The sequence below is a fragment of the Cyprinus carpio genome, chromosome A25 (genome assembly GCF_018340385.1).
Source record: "Cyprinus carpio isolate SPL01 chromosome A25, ASM1834038v1, whole genome shotgun sequence".
NCBI classification, from domain to species: domain Eukaryota; kingdom Metazoa; phylum Chordata; class Actinopteri; order Cypriniformes; family Cyprinidae; genus Cyprinus; species Cyprinus carpio.
In genome coordinates, this window is record NC_056596.1 from 158,249 (window position 1) to 181,208 (window position 22,960).

General features: G+C 35.1%; 1 protein-coding gene and 1 pseudogene across 1 annotated transcript; one reads left to right on the forward strand and one right to left on the reverse strand.

Annotated features, from left to right (window-relative positions):
- Window positions 1-8,368, reverse strand: part of LOC109050596 — a 12,097-nt pseudogene extending 3,729 nt beyond the window's left edge.
- Window positions 8,369-10,399: 2,031 nt separating this feature from the next.
- LOC122135515 (overexpressed in colon carcinoma 1 protein homolog) lies at window positions 10,400-19,754 on the forward strand. The gene is made up of 5 exons (XM_042714952.1): window positions 10,400-10,547; window positions 15,092-15,116; window positions 16,411-16,446; window positions 16,556-16,635; window positions 18,837-19,754. Exons 1-5 carry the CDS (start codon window positions 10,505-10,507, stop codon window positions 18,839-18,841), a joined length of 189 nt encoding a protein of 62 aa, XP_042570886.1. The 5' UTR covers window positions 10,400-10,504; the 3' UTR covers window positions 18,842-19,754.
- Window positions 19,755-22,960: the final 3,206 nt, after the last annotated feature.

Here is a 22,960-nt window from a genome sequence, read left to right on the forward strand (position 1 = left end):
TTATATTACGCCATATATAAAACATAAACAAATATATGCTACTGTTTTAAAATATACCAATTAAAATGTATAAAGATGTTAATATGTATGTATGTATATATTATTAATTATGTAATAACATTAAGAAAAACAATTCAAAGAATCCTGAATAAAGTATCACAGTTTCCAAAAAATATTTGGCAGCAACTATTACAACATATGTATTAATTTATAATATATATATATATATATATATATATATAATAGATAATTGTAATTTGTATTATTTTTTTACATACATTTAGCCTTCATTTTAATTAAAAAGCCATTAATTTAAATTATTATTTTGTATTATTCATTTACCTTCTAGTTGTAAGGATGTTGCTAAGTTATTCCCTCAGTGCTCACATTGTGTATTGTATTATAATATACTGTACATATTTCTCTATCATTTTTGTTTACACCTATGGTAACTGCTATAATCCTGGTGTAGGTAACTGAAAGCACTCTTTAAGCCATACCTCAGGATTGTCGGTCAGATAAATCTGTCTGGAAATGTTGTTGAGGGTGCAAATCCACTGTGGAGAAAAAATGAAAGAAGTGTGCAGAAAGAATGTGCAGTCATAAATCAGTCTATAATCGAGAGAGTTGAGTTCAGAGTGTATTTTGCAAAGCATCTTTATATATAAGAGTGTAAATACCTCTTCCTATTCCTTCTACCCCTCGGCCTGAAGAATCAGAGACCTGAAAACAGAGTGAGAAAGAGCTTATGGTAACCACAGGAAGACATCATGTCTGTTATCTCAGGGACGTTGTCAGTGTGAACATCAGGAGAACGGAGGAATCTTCCATTAACACCACAGACACACACACATCAGGATCGCCATTAATCTGTTGAATCATTCAGCGGGAGATTCAGAAGGAGTGACGCTGATGGAGGATCAGAGGAACGAGGTGAGAGGGAGACTCACTGGGGAAATGAAGAGATGTGTACGTTTCCTTCAGCACTAGCCATATTTTTAGCAGTGACATCTAGTTAACATAATGGCTGGATTATAAAAACTTCAGTGTTTTAGTTTTGTGTATTATGTATCAAGACGGACATAACCTACAGTTGAAGAGAGTGAATCAACTCAACTACAGCTGAGACAATTCCAAACTCAAAATGGAATGACTTTTTTAATCTAAAAACATAGCAATGTTAATTGACATTTATGCATTTGGCAGATGCTTATTCAATATTTAATGTCTTCATTCAAGAAATCTGGATCTTGATTTTTTTTTTTTTTCTCTAACTCTCTTTTTTTTTTTATTCTCGCCATTTTATTCACATTTTTTCAACAAAATATAAGTTTAATCATTTAATTGCATATTATAACTTAAATATCAAGATATTTACCTTTTTGCTTCTCATTTATATATGTGTTATATATATATATATATATATATATATATATATATATATATATATATATATATATATATATATATAAAATTGTATACATAATAATAATTCGATAAATAATACAATTAATATATTTATTTATTTATTTATTTATGTTTATTTTTAATATTCTGCTAATAAGAATATAAAAAAATATCAAAATATCTCCATGACATTTATTAAAAGTAAAATATAATTATTGGTATTTATTGCTTATATGTACGCGGTGTGTGTGTATATATATATATATATATATATATATAATATATATATATATATATATATATATATATATAGATATATGACTTCTGTCACCAAGACAAATTCCATGTGTGTATATATAATTTTATATCATATAGAATTATATAGTTTATTTATTACATAAACATAATTTAAATATTTAATAATATTTATAATATAGTTTTTTTTTTATTATTCTTAATATCTCTCTTGTTTGTTGCCCCAATTCATCTACAGGAACACTACCTGCAGCAGCCTGGGACCTTATGAGCTGACAGATAAAGCCTGACTCGTTTGACAGATTTCACACACAAAGCACTGTCCCAAGACGTGTTTGCAGTTGGGTGAAAGGATCTGGCCAAAGCTAGTAGCGGCGGTCATTCACACTCGCCGGACATGACAGAACTGTTGTCCAGATCCAGAAACCATCCGCCTGCCCACCGCGCCCAACGCGGCTGACACATTCAGGTTAACGCCCCTGCGTGACGAAGAACAACGCCAGGTCCACGCCAGTCGTCACCAGACCCGTCTTACTGGCCGGACAAAGAGGGTTTCAGGATGTTAAACAACCTGAGACCGTGCACCCGACACGTTTTCATCATACTCCGACAGAGATAAAGTGAGGCGTACTTCTAGCTGTGGAGGTACAAACGGCTTATGGAAAAGGATTGAGCGCGATTCAAGGGGACACTGATCGTGATCCGGCATGTAGACTGGTGTCAATCCACGGACAGTGAGCTCTATCTGAGCCGGAACGCATGAACTCTGCGTCCACCTTTTAACTGAGACTCAATACTGAAGCACAGACACAGACTCGATTCACTCACAGCCAATCAACGATCAATCACAGAAATCACTCTGCTCCTTGACCCGCTGATTCATGCTCCGAAACTAGAGCTTAGAAAACTGTCCCATCTTCTTCGACACCAGCTCATAACCTTCTTAAAAGGAAATCTCTCCTCGGATGTCCCCGCAAAGAGGATAAAAGATTATTCCAGCATACTGACCATAATGTGCACAAACTAACCCCTTACATTGACGCCTCCTCCCCCCCCCCCCTCTCCCCCACACGAAGAATAGTCCAGATTGGTTTTGTTTGTTTTTTTTTTTGCAATGTAGTCACTTTTAACCCAGGCCGGCTGCAAAGAGACACACACAACCTTGAATGTCTTTTAAAAAGCAGGCTGTAACAATATGATAAAAAGACGTAGCTGAAGAAAAAGAAACACCTGAATTCATATTTATATAACTATTATTCTAAAAGATACCAAGCAAATAAAAGAGAATTTTTTTAATTACTGGTTTCATATGACCTATATATATATGTAATAATAAATATTTTTTATTTGTCTGACTAGAATTTACTACAATTCATTAATTTATTTTTATTTGAAATTTGTTCTACTTAAAATTTAATATGCTTTTCCAGAAACATCTGATTGTTTTAAAAATCTATTAAAAAATCATATTAACCTAAAAGCAAATAAAATAGCATTTTTGAAATGTAAAATTTTAATTAGCAATATAAATAATATACTAATTGTTGTTATTAAAAATATCTTTTTTAAATTTGTCCATTTAGAAGTTAATATTATGATGAATAACTAACTGAACTTTAAATATCAATATTAATCTTTAAAAACAAGCAAACAAAAATAGTATTCTTTGAAAGTGTAGTGTAAAATAAATAATATTAATGTAATATGATATATAATTGTAAACGAATTGTAATATAAAACAGTATAATAATATTATTATTAAAACAAAAAATTCTTTTTACATTTTTTTTATTTTAAATATAATATGGTGTTCCAAAAATAACTGAATATTAAAATAAATATAAAAAAACAATTATAATAACTCATCAGTGCACAATAATAATTAATAATAATCCAAAATCACGACAAATAAAATTATATTTTTGAAATTATTATTTTACAAATAATATAGTTTATTATTAGAAATACAATAATTAATTTTTACTTTTGTCTCTTTTAAATTAAATAAGATTAAAACACACTAATATTCAATAAATAAACTGGATTAAAAACCCAGTTAATATTAATGAATATTCATATTAAAATTTATATAAATAATACTATTACCAATGTTACTAAATGCCAAAGCAAATAGTATTTTGAAATTATTATTTCAATATCTTTAAATGTTTTTTAATTAATTTGAAGTATATTGTCAATGAATTATATCGTGAAGTATATTGTCATTGACCAATAATTTTGAGAATATTAACTATTTCTTCATACAGCTAGACTACTGTACATGCATCAACTGATGTGTGGTCCCCAGTGTGCATACAGTATATTATTTGCTATTCACAAAAGCTTTCAAAATGTAGCTGATCCAGGTGAAAGAGTGAAGAAGCCAGTGACTGCTGCGGCGAGCTGAGGTTGTTTTGATCGGGTGACAGACCTGAGCGTGTGTGTGTATCCCAGCATGGGCTCCAGCATGGCCACTCTCTTCCTGTACTGCAGCGCGTCCAGCATAGCACAATAATACTGCATCGCTGCCTGATGCTGCTTCCCGCGGCAATCGCCACCTCTCTCTCACCACCTCAGCTTTCATCTGTCCACACACACACATTTATCTACTCACTGCTGGATCCTGATGGATGGGTTTCATAGAACATATCAGCAGACACATCTGATCAATATTTACCTTTTCATTTTCTCTCTTTTTAGGTAAACGACTATATTTCACCATGGCAGCTTCGTGCTCTGAAGAGACAAAGAGACACAAAAAGAGGTAAAAGTGGTTTTCATTTAGCACAGAACTATTTTTCTTTCATCCATTATTAATAAAGAGATATTCTTAACCTCATACCATCACTGGCGATGAGAATATCTCCTTCAATGTGCTGATCTCTGAAAACAAACAGCACAGCGCTTTAAAATCTCCTTCACATCATACTGAGATCTGATTACCTGACACTCAGACTTCACTTCAACAGATCATATCATTAAAAACAGGATTTTCACCTTTGACAAAATACATACATTTATACTGTATAAAAAGCCTTAAAATAATTTAAAAAACAGATACAAGAGCCTTAAAGGTACAGTAACACAAGCATTTAAACAGAGATTGTGATTAAGAGTGATTTAAGGAATATAAACAATTCATATTTAAATAAATATGAATATTAATTGAAAAGATACCAAGAAAATAAAACCGTATTATTCTTTTAATAAGTGATATAAATAATATAACAATTTTATTATTAAAAATATTATTAAATATGTTTTGTATTTGTCTACTTAGAATTTAATGATCAAAGACATCAATGTTCAAGAAAAATAAAGAAATAAATTAAATTAATATTAAAATATGAATATTTATATAAATTAATTATATATATATTACTAAATTAATATTATAATAACTATCAATATTAATATTAATCTAAAAAACAAGCAGACCAAAATATATGTATTATAATATAAATAAATAAAAAATTTTATTAAAAAAGTAATTTAAACTGTCTGCTTGAAATTTAATATGATGTTTAAAAAATAACTGAATTAATTTTAACATAAGATTAATATTATTCTATATACACAAGTAAATCAAATAGTATTTTTTTAATTAGTATTTTTTACCGTAAAAAAATAAATAAAAAATATCTGTAAAAACAGTCTAAAAAAAAAAAGAATAAAATAAAATTGGATGTAAAGAATCTTAAAGGTACAGTAAACAAACATTTAAACATGAGGAGATAGTAAAAAAAGTGTTAAACGTTACAAAAAACATACATTCACTAAATTCTATAAATGAATGAATAATGAAATAAACAAAATGAAAGCAGATGATCTTTAAGGTGAGTGTTGTACCTGTGAGGTCCTTCTCTCTGAATTGCACCATGGGAAACACCATCTTGTCTGCAATCTGAGAGGCCAGTTCAGCATGCAGAGAGTTCAGCTAGAGAGATAACAGTAATATTTTAATAGTTATGTTATTTCAATATTTATAAAATATTAGTGTGCAGAGTGTGGACAGTAATAGACAACGGAGATGTCACACTGTAAGTTGTTGCTGCTTTGATCTAGATAATATTAAAATTTTAAAGTGTGGATCATGCCATCATAGCATACTGTACATCAAACAACCTGCGAGAGAGAACACCTGCCACACAATTGATGGCCTCGCTCTGACCGAGAGACCCTGACAGATGGACACACACACACACATACACACACACACACACACTCTGCAGGCATCTTCTCACCTCTTCCACGCTTTTGGCGAAGTGCTGTAAAGTGTTGATCACCTCTTCATCGCCTTTCGCCAGAGCAAAATTCTGCGCCCACAAAGCATCAGATCAGATTGATCAGTAACACATCAGATATTCAGACATTCCCACAGCTCCTCCACGACTGCTAATGCAACGCACGCCATTAAAGAGGAAGTCAAAACTGCTCACCTGTTTCTCATACTCCAAGAGCTGCTTAGAAAGCTGTTCTGTCGCCAGAGCCATTTCATTCTGCAGACACAAAGAAAACATTCATTTAGTCAGATGAAGAATCGGAGCTTGTATAAGATCTGATGCTAACACAAACATATGTTGTGGGAATCTTGTGAAATCAGAATGCATATGTTGTGGGATCTTATTTGATTGAAGTTTATTCAAAAACAAGCTTCTTAAAAGGGGCTAATTTTATATTATATAATATATATATTCACCAAACAATATGAATTCTATTATATGAAACAAGGAATTCTTATATGAAAACTAAATATATAAATGGCGAAAATAAAGATTTATATCTAACAAATGTATGGCTATATAATCAAGGTTTATAACTATTCATATATATAACTTAAAAATTTACATTTTTAGGATTTATAGCTATATATTCAGAATTACAACTATACTGTATATCTGGATATTAATATTCATATTTTCAGACTAATAATTACATATTAAGATTAACGTACATTCAGATCTTGAAAAACGTTTAAATTCAGATTTACATCTATACATTCAGGATTTAAATTTAAATATTGAGATCTAGAACTGTATACATTCAGATTACATTTATATATTCAGTTTGATAGTTACATGCTAATTTATTTATATAAATATTCAAATTTATATTACATATTCTAAAATTATAACTTATATCAGGTCATAAAAACATATATTACAGATTTAATAATTATTTTCCTGTCTGGCTGTTTATATAATATTTAATTTACATTTAAATTGGGACGCTCAAATAATTAAAGTTTAAAATTCATAATGTTCCATATTTCCAAGTATATGGATTATCCTTTGGAATTTGATTGAATCGTTAAATGTTATCGCTATGCTACTATTGGGTTGTTAATATTTTCCGCACCCCTGTGGCCCTGGTGAACAATCCTCAGAAAAGAACTGTTGTTTCACATGTGAAGAAAGTTTGCTAAAAGACTATGGACTAAAACAAAACTTTTAGCTTTAAAATAACATGCACTGAATCATTTTGTGCACAACAAGCTGAAACATGTATTTAAAAATACGACTTTACTGATTAAGGTCAAAAGTGAAAATGTGTGTTGTGTGTACCTGTGCCCAACACGTCTTCTTTGCATAGACTTGGAGCAGCTGGTTTGTGATAGTTAGTGAGCGTGCCCTGCATCCTCTTCAAACACACTGGAGGCAAAGGACCGCGTCTGCAAACACAAACACCAGTGAACACGGGACGCATACAATTCTCCATATTCACACAGCGTCAAACGTGCAACAAGCATTTGTGTATCCACAGGTGTGTTCTGTCAGGGATCGGGATAGACTTTTGGGTGTGTTTCCAGTGCAAACAAAGTGAACAGCCGGGCGTTGCAGTGCATTATTGGGTATGACTCAGACAAATAACTGCAATATGAAGTAAATCATTAGTTGTCACTGAGAATATCACAAGCATGTGGGAGAGGCTTCACGCTTCTTGAACTCGCTATGAATATTCACATAACATGAAATACTAGGCCATAATTATGACTTTTTTGCATAGCCAGTATTAATCAAGACATGTTGCAAGACAATGCAAACAGTGTTTCAACTTGATGCCTCCAGACCTGTCAGGTGCAGAGCTGATACGCAATAGCGTTGTAGTTGTTTCTGACCTGACGTTGATGTGTCAGTATTTGAGTAAGTAATAATCCTGATTCATCGGGTATAATGTATCAGTATCAGACTTGAGTGGGTTGGACCACCTAAACAACATCTCACTCCTCCCATACAGGCCCCTTTATTCACAACTCCACTACTAGCAACACATTTACAACCTTAAAGCGTCAAAGCATTTAATAAGATTCGCGTTTGTAGCGTCAGATACACGCGTCTCTCATATTTATAAACATATGATCAACATACGTGCAGGATGGCGTCCGTCCTATAGGCGCTTATCTGAGATAAAAAGCTTTTTAAATTAACCATACATGACAATGATATGAAACTATGAGCTGAGGTTATTCCTCCGGGTAATCTTCACTTAAAATTTAACCTAAAAACGATGTTTTATTTAGATTAGCTGGCACAGACGCGCTGCGACGCGTCGCGACAACCGCATCATCAGTTTTGCAACGCTAAACGCACAAAACCAAACAGTTATGAGTACTAAAGCATTGAACAAAAGTCCAGTAAAATAATTTTTACCTGCGCACTGTCTTGCAAGGCCTCCTCGAGTAATATTTGTGGTGTACGGCCGGCATCTTTCACTGGTCGAAAGACCGGTTGGGACACGGAATACAAGGATGAAGACTACTGTTCCCAGCATGCAGCTGCTCAGAGACGATCCGGAACTGCTTTGGTTGCATGCTGGGAAATGAAGTACTATTTAGTTAGAATTAAACCTGCTGCAAAAATAGGCATAAGTAAAGCACAATAAACGATCATTTAAAAGCATTTTGTCGTTAAAAAGGATGCGGAAATCAAATCATATATAATATTTCATAAGGAAAAATAAAGTGTTGTTTTGTCTTTGGGGTTGGAAAGCTTGCTAACTTCTATCCAACAATACCCTCTGCTGGACTATACTGGCATATTGTTACCATTAAAAGTTTGCATTTTCATTCGTAGGTTAATCTTATATAATAATTTATTTTTATATTTATTTTTCATATATATATATGTGTGTGTGTGTGTGTGTGTGTGTGTGTGTGTGTGTGTGTGTGTGTGTGTGTGTGTGTGTGCGCATCTCTGCATCACTTGATATGGGGCATAAGGAAGTTCTGGAGACCCCAGTGGCCCCTGAACAGCTCCTGAGAGGCTCCTGCCGCTGTCATAACAAATATCTCTTTGTTAACACATCAAGGCTGATCACTTGGGATCCCAGACAGTCCTTGAAACTCAGAAACCAACATCTGTGCATCCTTCATTTGTCATCAGCCCAAACAATATCTAACTAGATTTCTTAAAAACGGAAACAGACAGAGAGACATGCAGATATACAGACAGACAGCTGGATTTGAAGAGGCTTTACTTTGTTCAGAGTCCTTGTGTTGATGTCGGTGATTGTCTGTATTAAGTTTCTCTCCAGGGCTGAGCGGTTTTATGGATAAAACAGAGATATATTTTAGCAGAGATTGACTGATGTTTATACTCAGAAAAAAAAAGTGCACTTGTGTGTGGGGACGGTTGTTTTTGGCATGACACTTGATGACTTTCTGCTTTTGGCATGTCATTTTTTCTGGGTTTCTGTGGTATTCAGGTCAGGTTTTATGAGCTTTTTTGGACACATTGTCTACACTTAACCACTGCAATACTTTTCAGGGGCAGCTGAAAATATGCCGCCTTTAATATATAAATATATTCCAATTGTTTATGCATTATTTTTTTAATAAAGAAATCATTTGACAACATAGTTAGCATTGTCACCATATGAAACTCCCTATTACAAAAACATCAAGTGATTTTGTATCATATTTTGTTTTGATGACAATGTAACATATGTGGCATATACTTCTGTTAAGAAAAAAATACTTAGGCATTTTAGATAAAATGTTTTATTATTTCTTGCTTGCTTTTTACTGTTTTTATTTGTCCTATTTTACTTATTTTGTTAAATATTTCCACTTGATTCCCTGTATTGCATTTCTTTCAGTTTTTATTCATTTTAATATTTTCTATATTTATTGCTTGCTTACTGTTTTTTTTACTTGTCCAATTTTATTTATTTTTATAATAATTTCACATTCTGACCTGCAAAGATATTTATTAAATTGTTTATAATTACTTTTATTATTATTATTATTCTAAATATAATACTAAATATTATTAGGCTTTTTGGTTCATTGCGATACATTTGTATTAAGTGTATTATTATTTAGTAAGTTTTATTCATCTTAATCATACATTTTTTATATTTCTTGCTTTACTGGTTTTATTTGTCTAATTTTTTAATGTTTGAAAAGTCTGACATGTGAATATATTTATTAAATTGTTTATAATGTTTAAATGAATTACAAATGTCAATTATTTCTATTAAATATAATTACACATCTTTCATTCCTGTACATTGTTATTACATTTTATTGTACAGTAATTAAGATTTTATTATTATTTTACTGCTTCCTTTTTACTGTTTTTATTAGTCTTATTTTATTTAGCTGGTTAAAATATTATAATATCACCCCCCTTCTCCCCCCTCTGTTTCCACGGCAACCCTGTCAGGGTGGAGGAGAGGAGAGGAGCGAATCATGAGCATCTCTCTCTCTCTCTCTCTCTCTCTCTCTCTCTCTCTCTCTCTCTCTCTCTCTGCGTTCGAGGGAGCTCGTGCATCACAACAGAGAGGTCCCTCACTCATTCGTCCTTCTAAAGCAGGCACGGAAAGCTGCGTTCATGCCAAAATGGGATGTGGAAATTCCTCCGCCACCAGCACTACAGCAGGAGGTGAGTGTGTACTGCTTTTTATCAGTGCACGTGTCGTGTTGTCCGAGGTTTGATTGAGCGCGCTGTTTGTCCTTAAACACTTGATTAAGTGCGTGTAGGAGCTTGTTAAAGTCTCGTGTCCTCGGTTTATTAGCAGGAGCTCCGCGGCGGACGGATGTAGAGGTATGTGGCGTTAGTCAGACAGAGGTGAAGGATCTGATGCTTCATAAATCAGTCATGGAGATTTCGTCCCTCACGTCTAATATGTATTCAGGTCAGATCTGTGCTTACGGACTTAATGAAGAGAGCGTGTGTGAGCGCGCTGGAAAGAAAAATGACACAAACCATAAATGAGATCACTTTAGCATCTATGCTTCTCCCAGACGGCAGTGAGAGGCACTTTTGCTTCTCAAGAAAAAAAAAAACCTCAGAAAATCTTACATTTTGTTCACTAAAGGTTAAGAAAAGGATGCTCGGATGCGACCAAGACATCAAAGTCTGAATCAAAAGTCAGAGATCTCAAATGTGAACTCAAATATTGCTCTGAGCTTCATGTTACAGCTGCTTTTTTTTTTTTTTTTTTGGCATCAATTGTTCCATAAAATAACCTTTAACATCATTGGAACGTTTCCATTGGATAAAAGGTTCTTTAGATTATTAAAATGTTCTTAAAATGAATAAAATAAAAATTGTTCTTTTAAGAACTGTTCACTGAATGTGGTTCTTTGCTGTGAAAACCCTGCTTTGGAATATGTCCGTTGATTCATTTTTGAAAGTTTTTATTTCTCCATTCAGGAGAAACAAAGTTCATACTTAAACTGAAACATGCCTGAGAACACTATATGTGTGCTGACTGCTGAGCTACGAAAACAATATTTGAGATATAAATGTTACCTTCACAAGCCTGGACGTTGAAAATGGGATGTGAGAACAGCTGGGGACGATTCAACCGTCACCTCTGGAGAAGCAAGCGAATGAATTTAAATGTGCAGAGAATTTTAAACAGTGCATTTCATGTTATAATGCAGACTGGATACAATAAAGGAGCCAAACAAAATGAACTTTGGTTAAAAACAGAATAAGCCTTGAGTGTCCTGAGAGAAAATGATAAATGATTGGCAAGCGAGGCATCAAAGTGACGACATCCATCACTAAACTCCTAAACGGAGAGAGTGGAGCCTCAAAAGGGAATTTATTGCTCGGACGATGTTCTTTAAGAGCTCAGGAGATTTGCTGAAATAGAAAGAGAAATAGAAATAGTCCTAAGAGATCTTTTCCTTGAGGAGCACATGGATGAATTCCTGGGTCTCGCCCACTAGACCACCTTCCCGGATGACTGCCTTTCCTCGTTCCTGCTCGCCAGCCTGAACACGGATACACGAGCACAGTTGTCCGGGAAGGGTCCTCGAGGGAGCTTCGCTGCTTATGTGGAGTGGGTGCTGAGTTCTCCGCAGATCTGCCTTCACCGCCTGCCTCGCGTATGAAGACGCCAGCCCCACTCCCAACCCAGTGGCCAGACAGACACCACCCCACAGCGAGGAGAGACTGAGCCTGAGCCCACCGCAGACGGAGAGAGCAGCTCAGCCATCGCTGGGAGGAGCGACCGAACCTGACGCCATCAGCGAGCCAGAGAAGACCCCGTCCAAACAGGTGTGCGTGCCGACTGTCCCATCCATCGCCGAGGGAATTCCTGTGGAATTCGAGGGTATGGATGTGAGTCCCGCCCAGCCTCCCGCCACTGAGAGTGAGTGCATGTGTGTTGGACTTGAACATTATTTTTCAGTTTGGAGAATTAGAGACTTTGCTTCCCCTAAGCCTGCCTGATTTTGTTCATCTGTTTGACTCATATTTTTCAGTTTGTGGATTTGTGTTGTTTTTTTCCCCTAAGCCTGCCTGATTTTGTTCATCTGTTTAATTAAGGGGCAGCTGTGGCCTAATGGTTAGAGATTTGGACTTGTAACCAGAAGGTCGCAGGTTCGAGTCTCGGTGCTGGCAGGAGTTGTAGGTGGAAGGGAGTGAAGAACAGTGCTCTATTCCACCCTCAATACCCATGGCTGAAGTGCCTTGAGCAAGGCACTGAACCCCAGTTGCTCCCCGGGCGCTGGATATAGCTGCCCTGTGCTCTGGGTGTGTGTTCACGGGTGTTCACTTCTCACTGCTGTGTGTGTGCACTTGGATGGGTTAAATGCAGAGCACCAATTTCGAGTATGGGTTACCATACTTGACAAATGTCACGACTTTCACTCGCTGGTCCCGCCCAGCCTTTCTCTCCCAGCTCCTCTCCAAACTGGCTTTTTATTTTTGATTGAATTTTGAGCATTTCTTCAGTCTCCTCAGCCCTCAGCCATTCCTGCTGTCCAGTCTTCTTCGTCCGCAGTCAGTTCCTCTGTTTCACCTCCTCTCAGTGGTGGGGCTCCATCTCGGGCCTGCCGGGAGTCTTCATCTCCTGGACCTGAGGAGCCCGTGGCTCAACCTCGTCCCCCCACCCAGACTCCTCCTACTTTGCCAAGCCACCACTGCTAACTTGAGGTCCATCAGCTGCTCTCCGGCCCTCCACCCCTTCGGCTATGGTCTGCTCCACCCTTCCTAAGGCTCCGCCTCCTTCCTCGGTCGCTCCTGCTCGCCCTCTGGCCTCCAGATCCCCACCTACATCTCGGGCCATAATCGCTATAGCTTCATCGCGGCTGCCTGGATCCTCGGCATCACTCCACCTCCTCGGCTCTCTGTCTGTGCATAGGGCTCCCCCTCCATCGCTGTCGTGGCCTCCAGTTGTCCCAATGGTAACATCCTTGGCTCCTCGATTTTTGGGTGTTTCTTTGGAGCGCCGTTCAGGCTGTGACCTGGGCACCTGCCATCACACCCCTGCTCAAAGCCTCTCCCTGGCTCTCACCCAACCATCATCACCACCCTGGACTTTGTTGTTCGTCGTCCTCCTGCATCCCTCTGCCTGTGCGGGCCGTCCCTGTGCCACCTCCTCATCCTTTATGTTCTCCCTAACATAAAACATAGAAACATTCATAAATAACTCTATAAAATGAGTGTGGATAAGGCATTTGCTCTTGGATAAATGTGATGAGGAATGTTTGAGTTCATACTGAGATCATTTGAATGCAGACTTTGGTTTCTTGAAATGTTTTTTTCAGGAGAAACATCTGAGAAACAGGAGAGTTAATCAAAAGATTAATTGCATCTCATTACTATCCACGAGGTTCTTTCTACTTACTTCTTTTTGCTATGGTTCCATGAAGGACCGTTGACATCCATGGAATCTTTCCATTCCACAAAAGGTTCTTTTGATTTTTAAAATGGTTTTCAACCTAATAAAAAATGGGTTAAAAAACAAAAACAGTTCTTAAAACTGCAAAATGGTTCTTTGCATCATTGCAAAAACCCACTTTTGGGTTGATCTTTATTTTTAAGAGTGTGGAACCTTCCAAGATGAAAGGTTGTGTGGATATGTTTCTTGACCCGATAAAACTGACCTCTGTTTCTTGAGGACAAGAAAACACTCAAGAGAAAAGTCTTCAGTGAAAAGGTTTTCAGCATTAGTCTAACACAGATGGACATTCTGTATATTGACTGAATCCTCCAAAACAAAGAGTCTAAACACACTTAAGTCGAACTCATCAGTCGATTCTGTCAAGCAATGGCTCTATTCAAGTTTCAATTCAATTCAAGTTTATTTGTATAGTGCTTTTCACGATACAAATCATTGCAAAGCAGCTTTACAGAAAATTAGATTTCTACAATAAATATTTAGTATGTAGCTTGAATCACCAGTTGGTAAATGTACGGTAAAATGCAGTTAATGAATAGGGACTGAGACTTTAATAAAGACTGTGTTTGAGAGAAAAGTGAGATTGAGAATAACCGCTGTGGTTTCTGTCTTTTAGGGTGAATTAAGAGTCACTGCACAAATGAACGTTTGTAATCAAAGAATTGAACTGCAGACTGAATAATACTGGAAACAGCACTCTTGTGACCCCTAAAATCAACACAGTCATAGAAAGAACCGAATTTGATTCACTAAACATGTCTGTGTCATTCTGAAGAGACTACCTTTTTGCACTACTTTTGCAGTTACCCAAGGTTTCTTGTAAATTTTCATTTTTTTTTTTAATGCTTAATTATTATAGTATTATTAAACTAAAGAATTAGGAAAACTAAATGTTACATTTTTAAATATAATTAATTAATATAATTATAGATATGGTTACATGTTTCTATATAATATATATTGTATTTTTACAATAATGTTCTATATATTGTGTGTGTGTATACAAATGGGTGCCTGGGAGATATATATATATACATAATAAATTATATATAATATTATATAATAAAATTATATTAAAAATTATATTAATTTTATGTAATAAATGTCTGATAATCAATGTAGCACTATGAATTATAATTTTATTTTCCATTTTACTTATACAAACGTATTTCCAAGTATAATGGGTTGTGAATTAATAGTATTAAATGTTGATTTTACATATAAATCCTTTAAATTAATAATAATAAAATATATATATATATATATATTTTCTTTTCTGTTTTTACAGGTCCAGCAGAAGTTGCCAAGGATGTGTGAGTAATTTCATTTACGACATATCCAAACATACCATATTCATGAATGTGAGCCACAGAATGAATGTCATGACTGTTAACATCTCCCACTGACCCGAGAGAAATTAATAACTGCATACAGTGCCAAATTCATAAGCACAACTGATACATAACTGCTCAACACAGTATAAATGCACTAAAATACACACACAGACTGAATCCTGGGAGGGGGGGGGGGGTCAAAAGGCCTGTTCCAGCTAACCGTTCAGCAGCTTTTGTGGCGCACATGGGCCCCTGAGGGTCCAAACACATGCTAACCAATCAGCAATCGTTACCCATCCCCCCCCCACCCATGCCTGACACCTCACAGTTTACTGTCAAAGACACCAGACGGCATCCGTCCCATCGGTGGAAAAACCCCCGAGTGTGTTTAGACAGCAGATTTCTGTTATGACATCAGCATGTGACTTCTGTTTGACATAGTTTTAACATTTAACGTCTATAAAAAGATACAGAGGAGTTGAATAAATCGCTCGCAGTTTGAAATATTTAACATTTTTCCACGCTCAAATCAAGTCGTGATAAACATTTAGCTTAAGAGCGCATTCTGGAAATCAAAATCCCATTCCAGTTCTCCACTGCAAAATTGGAAATTGCATATTTGATGCACGTGAAAATGAATAAAGTTTGATCAATTTTACTGTTGTTTTAAATTTATTTTATTTTATATATATATATATATATATATATTTAGATATGAATAAAAAATTATAAAATAACTACAATTAAAAAAAAAAATTTTAGCTTAAGGGTGAATTCCCGGTTAAAATCCCATTCAAAATCTAAACTGCGAAATCAGAAATGGCATTTTTTTATGCAAATGAAAAATGAATCTGTGATGTATAGAAATAATGCTTGATCAATTAGTTATACTGTTGTTTTAATTCTTCAGCTAAAAAAAACAATAGAAATTTTAAGGAAATATGCATTTTCAGTGGACAAGAGCATAAAATGTGAACATTAAATATGAACTGAAACAGGCTGTACTTCTATCCCATGAAATAAAATATAGACTATATAGACCATGAAATAAAATATGGTCCATCAACACAACAGGCTCTTTCTGAAATTAAAACTGCTTCTGAATGTGGTATGAAGTGTTTTGATGCCAATCAGTCATATGTAACTGATTTTTTGAGCAAAGAGGACACTGACGAAGTACAGTATGAAAAAGTAGACAAGAGAGAGCATGAATTGATGTCTGACAAATGTGTCAACCACAGAGATGGTCTTCATCTTAATTCTCTTGATGCAGGACAGAAGAACCTTCACCAGATGATGAGAAACGAAGGTTAGACGGTCTACTGCAATCATGACAATGCATGCAAGACCTCTGCTAAACATCATTTTGACACTGAATCAGGACAATAATAGTGAATGTGTAACTGTGTGTTCTTCAGGAACTATGGAGGAGTGTATGTGGGCCTTCCTGCTGATCTGACCACAGTAGCTGCCAGCCAATCAAAATCCACACGTAAAGGTGAGGAGCACTTTCAAAGAAAAACACAGGGTTGAAATGTTATGACAAAGCTGCTTGTTTTCCAGCTGTTTTATATTCACAAAAATGAGAACAAATCAATAGGCTGAAATTAACCACAAATAATTTTGCGATTCCAGAAGTTTGGTTGTTCTTCAATTAATACATGTTTATATACACATAAAAAAAAAATCAGTTTACGAGTTGTACATTTTATATGTAACTTCAATTGTGTTCTACAATATATATAATTTCATGTTATTATATATGTTGTACATTCTAATTATACATATTTTTGAAGCATTTTAGATTAATTTAATATAGCTTAATTTAAATAATTTCTCACTAATAATAAATAATTCCCTCACTAATTGACTTGTTGGATTAGCCAACTACACGACCATCGTGACCCATCTCTAAAAAAATACAGAACCACATGAAAAGAGTCCATGCTTTATATTTCCAGACTTCTGAAGCCTTTGTTTGATGAAGAGAGAGCAATTCAAATAGTAATTTCACTGAACACACATTTGTTTCCGTATAATGTGTCTGGCATTGTGCAGCCGTATACATTAACAGACAACATGATATAAATACTAATGTATGTCAATTACCTTTAAGGTTATATAATGCATGTTTAAAAAAAAAAGCATGATGAAAGACCCCATAACAACACGGTCGTGATGAAAGGCTATAATGGCTGAACTGATTACCCATAATAACCCTGTGTATGAGAAAGCAGTGTGCGAGAGGAACAGACTGCGGTATTACATTTAGATTACACAGCACAGCATTACCGCACGGCTCCAGAGAGACTATGAACTGGATCAAATCACACGTCTTATTACATTACTGCTAAAAACCAAGTTTAATCTGTATCTGGAGCACAGACTCTCGACGTGTCTGTAAACTCAAATCAGAGCGATTCAGTGTTATTATTTTAACGACAGCATATGTGGCATACTGTCCATTACCACAGACTAACATGCAAAAATCCCTCAGTATGCAAACAACAACATGTGCACATTACTTAAAATGCAGTGCATACTTGTGCACAATTTGGGGCATAGTTTGAATATAATGATAAACACTATAAGGAGTAGTTCACCCAAACATGCTGAAATTTGTTGAAAATGTGCTCACCCTCAGGCCATCCGAGATGTAGATGAGTTTGTTTCTTCATCAGAGCAGATTTGGAGAAATGTAGCATTACATCACTTGCTCCCCAATGGATGCTCTGCAGTGAATGGGTGCCGTCAGAATGAGAGTCCATACAGCTGATAAAAACATCACAATAATCCACAAGTAATCCACAGAGTTAAAACGTCTTGATAGGTTTGTTTCTCACAAACATGCAGCTTTTCACTTGACAGGATGTTAACTGATGGACTGGAGTGGTGCGGATGATTGTAATGTGTTTTTATCAGCTCTTTGGACTCTCATTCTGATGGCACCCATTCACTGCAGAGGATCCATTGGGGAGCAAGTGATGTGCAATGCTTCCCGTTAACTACTGGGTGAACTATTCCTTTAAATCTATTAGCCTGTGACACTAGTGACCTCATGCAATTCAGCAAGTGCGGTTTGGTCATTATCTTAGAAATAGATTTTAATTTTTAATCTATTTTTGTGTAACATTATTCAAAGGGATCAAATATTAAAATTGTGTCATTTACTCACCCTCATATCAAAGAATGAAAGCGTTACAAGTTTGGAAGAACATTAGGATGAGTAAATAACATTTTTCAGATGAACTATCCCTTTAACACTGAGTGCTCCGATCACTTCCAGATCGTTTAATATATCTGTAACTGAATCCATTATTTTCTGTGGCAGTCAACAGATGCTATAGATGTTGTCTGTAGATATTAAGACAAAATAACCCAGAATATTCCTGAACGTAAGTTTGTTTTCAATACTTTTGTGAACAGCAGGTGCCTGTCACGCTGACTCTCTGATCAGAGCTTGATAAGAGTCCCGACCGCTATAAGTGTGTGTGTGTGTATGTGTGTGTGTGTGTGTAGTCATGACCCGTCACCTTCTCTTTAATAACTTGGTTAAAGCTTTCCAGAGAACACAGATTGGACACTTTGTTGCACGAGTTTTCCAATTAGTGGCATCTGTTGAAGCTCAAATGAAATTTAATTGTCAGATCACTCATCTTGTGATGTAAACTAACAGCTCGTTTTTTCCTTCTTCGTCAGACTGAAGGCAGATCACATGAAACGACAACGAACCAAAGTTCTGCAGTGGCTGATTTACAACGGATATTGAGACGATATTCGAGGATCAAGCTGAGAACTGGTCGGCACTTCGGAATGACATCACCGTGACATCATACCGGCTGGCGTACAGAAGGGTTCTGTTCGGAACACTGAGCATTATTGTGACTATGAATGTAGACTCTGTTGCCATGGTGACCGGCGACCCCCCTGACCTCTCCCTCCGCCAGGAGGACATCCTGGTATTTCGGAGTCACCATGGCAGGGCATTTCCTAAGTCTGGAGACCCCTCAGACCCGATCAACTGTACGTCTCTGCAATAACAGACTTTACTGAATCTATTCTTTCAGTTTTTCTGAAATCTGAGAGCTGAAAAGGATGATGTAAATATTTTACACACGGTATGTAAGCACGAAAGATGTTTAGCACTAACATGACTAGAGCTGTTGACATGACTACTAATTAATATATAGACTGTAGTTTTCTTATACACTTTGATAGCAACTCACTATTAAAGTTAACGCTTATATTAATAGCATTTACTAATCGAAGAGTTCTATTTATTCTATTTCAGGTTATTTGACCTGTGATTGTACCATTAACATTTTTAGTGACTAATGTGTATTCTGTATATGACTTTAAAAAATATGAGATTTTAAGAAATGGAATCTGTGTCTGCATCTGGAAAATTATCTATCTGCATCTACATTTTGAAAAATAAAGGTGTCAGGTTGAACCCAAAAGGAGTTTTTCCCAGAGATGCAACCTTTTCATGCATGTTCTTTATGGGGGAAAAACTGTCAACAAAGAACCTTTATTTTTAAGAGTTTAAATGCTTATTTACACTTTTCCATTCAAAGGTTTGGGATCAGTAAGTTTCTTTATTTCTTATATTATTTCTTAATTTTTTATATTTCAGTAAGGATGCACTAAATTAATCAAAAGTGACAGTAAAGACGTTTATATTGTTACAAAAGTTTTCTATTTTAGATAAATGCTGGTCTTTTGAACTTTCTTTTTTATAAAGGAATCCTGAAAACCAAAACTATATCATGGTTTCCACAAAAATATTAAGCAGCACAACTGTTTTTAGCATTGATAATAATAAGAAATATTTCTTGAGCACTAAATCAGCATGAATTCTGAAGGATCGTGTGACACTGAAGACTGAAATAATGATGCTGAAAATACAGCTTTGCCATCACAGAAATAAATTACATTTTTAAAATATAATCAAAGAGAAAACAACTGTTTTACATGTTAATAATATTTCACAATATACTGGTTTCTACTGTATTTAAATTAAATAAATGCAGCCTTGGCAGAAGAGATGTCTTTCAAAAACAAAGACGCTAAACTTACCAACCCTAACAGTAGTATCTATGGTTCTTTGGAGATTAAAGGGTTTTTGATGTGTCATTATTGTTTCTTCATATCAATATTTTGATTTCCAGGTTCATCAAAACACCAGCATATGATGGTTTACTAAAGAACTAGACTAAAAAGTTCTTAGTGGATGTTAAAATGGCATAAGGGTGATGTATTTTAGGAATACTGTCAGCTATAAATTACAAAAATAAATGCATGTACAAAATAAGAAACTAAACCAGATTTAAGGAAAGCCACTCAAACTGCATGAATTCTGTCCCGAACTCGCAGCAACTCTGTCTATGAAACCGAGTCCTTGCAGAACATCACACAGTTGCAGGGATGTTATTTATCATCTGACTGCTGCACAAAAGAACCATGGATACTCTCCCTGAACCACACGTCTTGACTAGTTTAATAATGCATGCTATTGTTTGATCTGCACGTCTTCAATTCAGTTCACTTTGTAAAGCTCAGTTCATACTGTTTTGTTCTAAAGCTGCTTTACAGAGAATAATCCCATTCAAACTCCTCAGTGTGACAGTAACAACCTTGGGAGATTCAGTGGTTTAAAAAAAATAAAACATTTGGAAAGGAATTTGTCAAATGCTTAATGCATTGAATCAGTGTTCATACAGAGGAAGGTCTGCCTCCTCATCCTCACACTCCTCTCACTGGATCACATCAGCACGATCTCTGTGTGCTGTAATGAGATGTCCTGGGACAGAACCCAACATGCCCACACTGCCAGAGACAAACCATGATGACGCCAGTGGAAATGCAACAACTGTAAATGAAAATCTAGCACAATGACAATTGTGTTATTATAGTTAACTCAAATTAAATATAAATATACATATATATATATATATATATATATATATATATATATATATAATATATATATATATATATATTTGGAATAAAATAAACCTTAACTGCAATAGCATTTTATATATATAAATAATAAAATATGTGTGGTGTGTGTGTGTGTGTGTGTGTTATGTATAAATGTGATGCAGATAAATATATATATATGATGTTGAAGGTTTTAATAATAATAATAATGTGTGTGTGTGTGTGTGTGTGTGTGTGTGTGTGGTGTGTGTGATGCCATTATATGTAATCTATGCCATATATATATAGATATATATATCTATATATATATATATATAGATATATATAGTTAAATCAATTATATATAGTTGCCAATATATATTTTTATAGTTAAACCTTCAATTGTATTTCAGCTAGTTGATTAGATTCATTCAATTTATTTCAGCTAGTTGCCAAGGCAACATTTTTTTTTGGCTCTAATATTTCTTTTTGTGGGTCACAAAAAAAAATATTTTCAGCTAGTTTTTAAATAATTTTTTTTAAATTTATTTATTTAATTTTGTTTTTACCAAATATAAATTAAAAACATAAAAAATACTAAAATGTTAAGTAAATTTAAAATAAAAATATATTTAAAAAAATTATGCAAATTTAAAAAGAGAACATATATACTGAAAAAAGCACTGCTACATACTGTTTGTTGCTTCCTAGGGAGGGTTTATATGGTCTAAAGTGAGTATTACGTGCGTTTTGGGCCAAAAACACTCTATATGTAAAGAAAAAAAAATTGTCACTATGAACAAATTTAACAACATTTTTGGTGCACACTACAGATATGTACTACAGATATTCGCCTTCATGATTGCTGTTATTGCTTTTTTCATAGACTGTTGATATAAAAATGAAAATGGTGATGATCTTCAGTTTCGCAGTGAGCTCGGAGTACACACCTTCACTGAGTTACGTGATCAGAAGCACACACACTCTCATTACCACTCTCTGCACCTGGTTGCCTGCTAGTCATCAGCTGTAATTGTCCCCTTCAGATCTCCATCACAGATCTGTCTCCAAGACCAGTGGTGACAGATGTGCTGTATGTAGAAAACGCATAAATAACCTGTGGAAACACATGTGGGGAAAAAATAAGATGCTTAATTTACAATGCCTAAAATAAATGCATAAAGACATCACAGTCTCGGGACAATTTTCCTGATTGTAGCAAGTGAAGTAAGCATGTTGTTACATTTACAGCCACCAGATGTAACTGTTGCACAATAAATGCACAATAAATAACATGCACTTATCATTACTAAATGCTTCAAAAAACAAACACGGCAAAAAAAAGGGCACATGTCAGCGTTAGAAGAATAAATACATTTTAAGCAACTTTAGCAGTTAATTCCGGGTGTAAATTACAAGGCTGCCATCACTAATATTCTACTGCTAACTGATAGACAGTTCTATTATTCCATGTGCTGTGTGAGAATGAGCTTACTGTAGGAATGAATTTAAGCCTGACTTTCAGTACAAGAAAACATATGCAGCAGGCTAAAGCCTGAAATGGACTTGAAGTTCTAGATGGACTGATGTGAAGCATGTTGTGTTTCCCAAAACCAGTCATTTCCAACAACAAAAGACTGCCAAGTTTTGCATGTTTGAAAGGTTACAGGTTTGTTCACAAGTTAGCTCTTTACATTCAACAAAATCACACAGGTTGACTTGACAATGTTTCTGAAGAAGAAACCATTTCAACCAACTTAATGTGTTTCTTTCTGGTCTCATCTTATTGGTCAGCCTGGCCATTGCTGATATTCAGCTGATATTCATTCTTTACTGTTTTAAAGCAGTTTTTAGGCACCTGTTAGCTTGAAAAGTGCCTTAAACCCTTCTAAAACCATCAG

Bases quoted from the DNA above. Each gene is read 5' to 3' on its own strand.
- LOC122135515 (XM_042714952.1), top strand. From the start codon at position 10,505: ATGGGATGTGGAAATTCCTCCGCCACCAGCACTACAGCAGGAG. The intron at 10,548-15,091 runs GTGAGTGTGTAC...CTGTTTTTACAG, and splicing joins CACCAGCACTACAGCAGGAG to GTCCAGCAGAAGTTGCCAAG. The intron at 15,117-16,410 runs GTGAGTAATTTC...CTCTTGATGCAG, and splicing joins GCAGAAGTTGCCAAGGATGT to GACAGAAGAACCTTCACCAG.